The 8,998-nt window shown below is 37.2% G+C and overlaps 1 protein-coding gene across 5 annotated transcripts in view; it reads left to right on the plus strand.

Annotated features, from left to right (window-relative positions):
* Window positions 1-8,764, plus strand: part of LOC124172337 (transcription factor A, mitochondrial-like) — a 29,735-nt gene extending 20,971 nt beyond the window's left edge. For 4 of the 5 annotated variants that reach the window (XM_046551782.1, XM_046551780.1, XM_046551783.1 and 1 more), the window contains one exon: window positions 1,958-2,451. In XM_046551782.1, the coding sequence (XP_046407738.1) occupies window positions 1,958-2,191 (234 nt within the window). In that variant the 3' untranslated portion in view covers window positions 2,192-2,451. Of the gene's footprint in view, window positions 1-1,957; window positions 2,452-8,513 lie in introns of those variants that run through there. The other variant, XM_046551781.1, reaches the window with a different exon arrangement.
* Window positions 8,765-8,998: the final 234 nt, after the last annotated feature.

Genomic DNA, 8,998 nt, shown 5'->3' on the forward strand with positions numbered 1-8,998 from the left:
TTTCAATGAACGTAATTTCGTTTATCGTCACATTTTTCAGGAGCGGTTAGTGACGTTAAACGAGGACTCACTGTATCCCTTGTTTGATAGCGTATTAATAATCCTTATTTATTCCAAGCACTACCTGCTAGCAAGGTACTCTAGGCTACGGCTATACTCGGCAGCAAGCAGCCTGTGTCGTAGCGGGGTTCAAAGACTCGTACCCAGGTGGTGTCACACAGCAGCAGCTGGATGTCACATGGGCTTTTCCTAGCATTCATACTTAGCCGTCGTGTTTTCGTGCACTCGAAAATTTTCACTTCTCATTAAATCGCAAAAAAGAAGATATAGTCATTTTAAAATCTAAAAGCATGAACTGAGGTGCTTGAAAAGTTTCACTTTTAATAAAATGGCAAAAAAATTTCATTTAAAAATCTAAAATCATGAGATACGTACTCCAGGAAATCTTTTGATATAGGCATTAAAAAATAGTAAACCACCATATTATGAGGATAAATTCCAAAAACTTATCTTCATTTACAAAATGATTCAAGTTATTTTATAACAATTACTTTTAATGTGTGGTATGTACAGAGGACTCGTTAAAGCGAACAACATTATTACGAAGTTCTCGTTATTACCAAGCAAATCGTTGTTCTCTACATAGGTTTATCATCTTACAAACGAGGTCTGAGAACGCATCTGGCTCATATGTCGAAGTATTATTGCATTTGGGAAGTTATCAGCCCTCGATTGCATCATGCCGCATTCTTCTATGGAGAATCTGAAACGAATTTTCTCATTTTTATATATTTGCGCATAATCTAATCGTGTATATAATAAATATTTTTGAACGTTTCCAAAAATACGAGAATACAAACTTTGTTATGACGTACATCCGGGTTTTCGGTCCTGTGAACTTCATAATAACGAGTCTACCATGTAGCTTACCAGTCATGCGGACAAGTACAAATTATTTTGTTCTTGCAGTAATTCAAAAGAAAATAGCGACATATATCTGCTTAGCTTATTTTAATGCGGAGGATTTTTTTCACCGCATTTCATATGGGTTTTAATATTCTAATGAAATTTTTGTTGGACCCTCCTTTATATCACATTCCATTAAGTTTAATTTCAAGTATAGCGTTGACATAAGACTAAGAAGTAATTGAGCCATTGCAAGAATGTGATATTTATTGATGTGATGCTGTCATGCACACAAAACAGGAGGGTGTGACTCTTGGAAATTGAGAATTTAAATAGGGTAGTTTCCTTCATCAATGGAACCGAAAGGCATTGATTGCGATTTGTTACCCACCATTACTTTATTCATAATATACAAATTATTTCGTTTTAGAAATACCGGTTAAGAGGAATGGCAATGGTCCATTTTTATCCTCATTTGAAAAGGGCCAGATTGGCGCCCATGCGATGCCACTCCACGTGACGTCACAGGGACCTAGTTTCTATAGGAGAAGATAGGAGTTATACATCGTCTGAGATTACCAATGCATGCATGAGGCGCAGAGCTCAGGGAAACATGTCTTAATAATCACCTATTAAAACTGGCTAAGGTCAGAAAGTTCTCTTCGTTTGATAAGGCATTAATAAACCTTTTTTAAGCCAAGCGCTACCAGCCAGCAAGGTACTCAGCTACCCTCTAGCATCCTGCGTCCTATCAGTGCTCAGAGCCTCGATCAAGGTCACCTCACAAGGCGGGAGGGGGAACCAGAAATACGTCACACGGAGAGATTTCCTTACCCGTCGCGTTTTCGCGCGCTTGAAAATTTTCACTTTTCATTTAATCGCGGAAAATAGATATCGTCATTTAAAAATCTAAAAGCGTGAAATACGTACTCCAGGAGTAATAATCTTCCGATATAGGCAATAAAATAATAATATGAAACCACCCTATTATGATTTTAGATGATTTATATTGTGTCTTTGTAACATTAATCTTTTTATCTGTTTCTTTCAGGAATGGGTGAGCAAGTTGGGGAAGGAATGGTCAGATATGCCTCCTGAACTGAAAGCCACGTACCATAGACAGTTTTCTTCAGCCATGGAAAGTCATCGGCGGCAAATTCATGAATGGGAGGAGAGAATGATAAGAATGGGACACATTGATCTTGTTAGAAGTGAGGCTCTAATTGAGCCAAAGGTTACCTCCAGGAAAGCATTCAGAACTAGGGCAATGGAAAAAAACAAGTAATTTTGCACGTCACGCACCCTTTTGTTGGTGAGTTCCCATGAGCCATTGAATGAAAATTCTCATTGAGCCCAAAATTCAGTCAACATCATTTCATCGTCGAAATGACACCTAACTTCCTGCAAATCAAAGACTGCCGAGTGCCAAGTGTGCGATAATTGTCAATAGTGGGTGGCCTTGTGGTGCATCTATAATAGTTCCACTTTTCAGTGACTACTTACTTATTCATTCATAGTGTACCTATAATTAAATCATAAAAATCATGTTCAATTATTATTCATTCGTGAGAACCTTAGTGCATGACATTAAAAGGACCCAAAAAAACTTCATTTCTTGTTTTGTAGCTAAAATGTTTTCACAATTTTTTTATGATATGGCCCCAGCAGTTAACCCTTTCGCTGCTGTTCAATCTCCAAAAACCTTCTCCTCACATGCAGCGAAAAGGTTAAAATGCGTTTCTTGGGCCCATGGAGTAGGTACTTCATAATGGGCATGGTTCACCCTCCAAGGGGTCGCTATTCCGGGACCCCATCCTCGACGAGCTCACCCAAGCAGGCCCGTCTCATCGACCCTACCAGCGAGGGGCCTCCCTCCCGAAAAGTGACCGCTTTGACTGCAATTTGAAAATCAACCAATCAATCCAATCAACAAAAAATTATAGTTTGCATCGCACTCCTCCCAATCAATCAATCGAGTACGTCTTTGAACCATGTTTCTGCGATGAAAAATAACGATTTTGTTAACTTTGCTAAAAACGCGGCTGTGGACCACCAGAAAGTGGCAACATTACAAGTGTTTTGAATTCACCAAACTGAACTTCCTCTCCCATATGACTTGAGGATAGCTTCTGAGGAAAGAGGACATTTGCACATTCTACGACAGTGAATTGTATCTAAGTACTCCTCTGTCCTTCAGAGCTATTGTTAGTTGAAGGGAAGAAAACCAATTATCAAAATATGCTTTGAAATTTTGATACTCTGGCTCCTCAGAGCCATTTCAACGTCACCCGAAAAGTACATCTTCACAGGTTCCCTTCCCAGTATATATTTCAATGTCGTACTGGAGTCCCGACTGGGCAGCTCTCTTAACCCTTTCGCTGCTCTTCAATCTCCGAAAACCTTCTCCTCACATGCGGCGAAAATGTTAAAATGCGTTTTACTGGGCCCATGGAGCAGGTACTTCCAGGATGGGTGTGGTACACCCTCCGAAGGGTCGCTAATCCGCGGCCCTATCCTTGAGGAGCTAACCCACGCAGGACTGTCTCCTCGACTCTACCAGCGGGGGGCCTACCTCCCGAAAAGGGACCACTCTTACTGCAATTTGAAAATCAATCACTCAATCCAATCATCAAAAAATGATTGTTTTCATCGCAATCCTGCCAATCAAGCAATCAAGCATGTCTTTTAACCGTGTTTCTACGATGAAAAATAACGGTTTTGTTAACTTTTCTAGAAACGTGGCTGCGGACAACTGGAAAAATGGCCATTTTAGCAAAGTTAATAAAACCGTTATTTTTCATCGCAGAAACACGGTTCAAAGACGTACTTGATTGCATGATTGGCAGGAGTGCGATGAAAACAATAAGTTTTTGATGATCGTATTGAGTGATTGATTTTCAAATTGCAGTCAGAGCGGTCACTTTTCGGGTGGTAGGCTGCCTGCTCGTAGGGTCGAGGAGACGGTCCTGCGTGGGTGAGCTGGTCGAGGATAGGGTTCCGGATTAGCGACCCTTCGAAGTGCTTCGGCGAAAGTGCTGACCGCGTGGCAGGGAGGAAGAAAAAGTAAGTCCACAGCAGTCTGCCGTGCGGACGTACTAGGTACGTCCACAGCAGTGAAAGGGTTAAAAACTTAGAAACCCTACTTGCGCGCCTTGCTTTTGATATATTTTTTCCATTGGCTCCACCCCTTGAAAGTAATCGTTTGCTCGTCAATGGAATGGAATAAGTGGTCTCATTAGGGTAGTTTCCTTCATCAAAGAAAACAAAAGGCATTGATTGCGATTTGTTACCCACCATTAGTGTACTCATAATATACAAATTATTTTTTCCAATGGTCAATTTTTATCCTCATTTGAAAAAGGCCAGATTGGCGCCCATAGGATGCCACTCCACGTGATGTCACAGGGACCTAGTTTGTTTGATATTGTATTAAAAATTCTTATTTAAGCCATGTGTTACCAGCTAGGAGGCTACTCTGCTACCTGCTAGCATCCTGTGTCGTATCAGCGCTCAAAGTCTCGCCCCAAGGTCACCTCACTTGCGGCAGCAGGAACCAGAACCACATCACTCTTGAGTTTTCCCGGCATTCATACTTAGCCACCACGTTTTCATGCACTTGAAAATTTTCACTTTTCATTTAATTGCAAAATATAGATATCATCATTTTAAAATCTAAATGCCTGAAATGTGTACTCCAGGAGTAATAATCTTTTGATTTAGGCAATAAAAAAATAATAGGAAACCACCCTATTGATACAATTGGTCATGTTTAGGATGATTCTTGGGCTTTTGGTGGTTTTTTATTGTGAAATGTAAATACCGCATCAAAACGGAAAGCGATTGCAACTCATAACATCCACGATAGGAGTTTGTTGTAAAAGTAAACTTAGTTTCGTCTGCCCAGTACATTGTAATGTGACATTTTGATTGTTCCCAATAGTAGGATAATACTAATGTGCTACTCCATTTCCTTCAGAGATGAGTAAAGCACCACACTATTGTTTTGGTATTGACTAAAGGGATTACTCTTCATTCATAATGGTGAAAATCTCTTTGGATCAGTAGTACAAAAAGTAGTAATGTGGAGCATATGGTACCTGTGAAGGTGGTACTACTCTTACAAGCAGCATCTTCCAATGACAGATCACATTTTTGGGATGTGTATTCTCTCTTCCCTTTCATCACCTCAAGTGATGTCGATAGGGTAATTTCTGTACTCTGATATGTTGCCATAACTGAGTTCATCTAGATTGTCAGTGATATTGTCCTCCTTTCCAGACGTCTGCATTTTACGTTTGCTAAATATAACTGCGTATTAAGAATCCGCCAAAAGAATCACCACATTACCATGTAAGATTGCCTTCATGTCCCAGATTTACCCATCGTTCCATGAAGACCCATTGTTGCTTTGAAGCAACACGAATTTCGAATGAAATTTAAAGCTTATAGAAACCATGTAATCAGCTTGTGTTTTCTATGATAATTGAATTCAACAAAATATTTTAATAATGTATATAATAAAACATGATTTAATGATAGTAAACTAAAAAAAATCTTCATAACTACCAGAATGTTAGCGATAATTTTTAACCTTTCAGCATGCCTCATTTCATTCTCCCCTGACAAAGCGATATTTTCACCTATCATCATCTTGTGGCGTAAATATTAACTCTGAAGATACGGCTTTCAATGAGGATGCCTAAATAAAATGCATACCCTACGAATTTCAGGTATTTGAATTATATGTTGCTTAGAAGCAACACTGGGTGTTTAAGGGTTAACGGCCACCGAGCGATATATCTTATTTGCCCGACTAATTTGACTTTTTTTTTTTCGTGATTGTGGCCTTTTCAACAGCTGCAATTTAAGTAAACCCCCATAATTTATATATGGTTCTAAGCTATAAATATATCTTTAGTATTGATAAAAAATCTAGATGTATTAAATAAAATTAAGTACTTATAATAATTGGACATAGGTGAATCATGAACAACTACATTGTTAAAAGGATCATTCATGTGAATGCTAGATTATGAGATATTAACTTCATTAGTATAACGGTATTGGAATATTAATACTCTGCTCTTGTCCACTCTCATTTAAAATATTCATCTGCTAAATGAAACACACACATAAATTCCACATTACAACTTTAGACTGAGTTCAGCTACCTTTATATTATGTTAACATGTTGCGTACCGGGATATTTAAATTCCTAGGAATGCCAATTCTGGGTGGAGGCGTTGAGATTGGAAATGTGTGCCTATCAGGGCATAATGCCTTTGGTTTAAACATGGTTAAAAAGCTAATGTTAAGAATATAACTTTACCCAATCAAACGTTATGATGCATCAATTCATTATGAATAATGAACAGCAACTGAAAACGTACTAACGAATACGTACTGTACGCTTTAAAATTGTTTAGGTTGACGCGCATAAATGACGAGAATCATCATCATCCGTCCGGAACGTTCGGAAAAAAAAATGACGAGAATTCTTGCCATCCGTAGGCGACGTGTTAAGATCACTGGATGAAAACAAGGCTGAGGCTTAGATGGCATACCATTTGCTAATATTATTAAATAATAGTCCTACTATAACTATATAAATATGTTATGATTTCATACAATCAGTCACTATCTAAAGGGCCTTTTCCAAAATAATGAACACTTAGGTATGTCCCACACATATATAAGTATCGCACACCAGGTGACAAGTCTATTAACTATTGAGAATTAACAATCCAGTCACTTAAACTAATACTTTTCAAAGGGATTTTAATTTTTTACACTAAATTTTTCATTAAAGTTATGCATGCCATGCCATTGAAAGTGAATCATGAATGGGCTCAATGTATTTACAAATTTGGGACGCATTCAGCACAGTTTTTGAGGAGCATAGGTATCTCATAGGTAACATTAACCATAAGGGTACAAATTATATTGAGATACAAAGCATAATGAACATTACTGTATTACTATTTCTATATAGGTGAAACATGCATCGTAGGAATGCTACTTTCACTGTATGTATCTAGTTGATTAGAGATAGTAAGGCCAAACACTCCCTTGTAAATGACAAACAATTACCTTTCCTGTAGCATAGTTAGACCCGTGTGCTCCAATTCTCTCTCCAGCAATGAAGAAGAAACACAGCTATCGGGGATCGGGTTAGTGTGGTGGCAAGAGTGTTGGCTTTCCACCCGGCGGTCTCCGGTTCAAATCCCATTGAAATCTCAAATACTCAATTGAAATCAAAAATACCATTATACCGTTATTCATATGTTTACGTGCACATGGTTGTTGTGGTCAGTTGTGGTTAATTTTTTGCTTGTGGAGAAAAGACTATTTAGTATCGTTGTTATTTAACCTGTGTTGATCCCCACAGCGTTGTTTTAGGTCATTCGTGTGTTTCTTCCGTGCTATAATGGAAGTCGTGATGTGATTGTTGTGCTGTAGTGTGTTCATTTAGTAATGTATCGTTTGCCTTCAGTTTTTTGACTGGTAATACTAACGTTTGTGTTTAAAATGTAAGCATATTTATATAACTTAATTAATTGTCGGAAAGTGTGTATCACGCAGGTTTGTTTGCGTGAAGTGAAATTCCCGTGTTCTTGTATAAACATGAGTGACATGTTTCTGTTGTGAAAAACAAGTTATGTTGGCTTCATGTCAAACCAGAAGTATATTTATCAGTATTTTAAAGAAGCCTTTCTTAGATAAAGACGTGTGAAATATTTTTTGGTGAAGTTGTTATCGCTAATCGCGGAAAAACGTCTTCTTTTCGACAACTATTCAACGTTGTTTGAACTGGAAAAAAAAGTGGCTCTCATGGTATAGTTGTTGTTCTGATAATCATGGCAAAACTATACAGCTTTTCGATAACTATTCATGATTGTGAGAAGTGATGTAAGATGTGGAAAAGCCCAATTAAAGTTTTCATGACACTGCTTCTAAAAATATTTCAACTTTAATTTTTGTTCACATGTTTTATTTATTCAGAATTCGGGATTCGTGAAATTTAGATGTTAAGTATATTCTACCTAATAATAAGTTTACCATATTGGATGTATTAATGTATTTGTAATTTTTTCAATTGAACTGTTCCATTGAAAAGTGACAAATTTCAATGGAATTTTTTTTCAATTGTAAAAATTTTCATTTGAACGGTTCCATTGAAAATTTTTCAATTGAACTGTTCCATTGAAAATTTTTCAATTGAACTGTTCCATTGAAATTTGTCACTTTTCAATGGAACATTTCAATTGAATTTTTTCCCATTGAATTTTTCCAATAGGGCAACTCATTGTCCCTGCGTATTTGGCAATCTGGCACAGGAATGTATATTTCAGTCGCTTGGGCTGACCATGTTAACTGTGAAGCGGTATCAATTACATCTCGAATGTACTCCTTAGTCCGCACAGAAGGCTCCGACTTCTCATCAGCAGCCCCATCTCCTTCAATAATCTGCAGAGAAAGTAACAGTGATAAACAACTCATCTCATTAAAAATCAACAAATAAAATATACTCCTAACCTTTATAAAATAATATGTTAAACATATTGTCTCTGCTTCTTTATAAAAATAGTGTGTTGTCTGCATTTCAGGTATTCAATCACTGAAAAGCTACAGAGACAGCTGAAACAAAATTTGGCAGGAAGATCCTTCTTATAACTGAGTTAACATGGTGTCTATTTTAAAATTTCCCAAGGGCCATGAAAGTTGGCCCTTCAATGCAAAATATATGATAGCGCTGGAAGACAAAATGCTGATAGTTCAAAGGTATAAATAATCCCTTGTTAAAATATCTAGTATGATGTTGGGCACGATATGGTGGAAGTTCTTAATATTGTTAAAATAAGACATTGCAATATTTCCACTGAGTTTAGCGGAAAACTCAGTGGAAATATTGCAATGTCTTATTTTAAAAACAAAGACTTCTCAAAATAGAGATTGAGGATTCAATTTTTTACAGTTAAGAAAATGAAAAAAATAACTCTTATTCTTACACTTAATTTGCTTCTGCAATTGAAATTTTCGGAGAAGTTACTTACAAAATGCCAAAATTACTATTTATTCTTTCCTCAACAAT

The sequence above is a fragment of the Ischnura elegans genome (assembly GCF_921293095.1).
Source record: "Ischnura elegans chromosome 13 unlocalized genomic scaffold, ioIscEleg1.1 SUPER_13_unloc_1, whole genome shotgun sequence".
Taxonomy (NCBI): domain Eukaryota; kingdom Metazoa; phylum Arthropoda; class Insecta; order Odonata; family Coenagrionidae; genus Ischnura; species Ischnura elegans.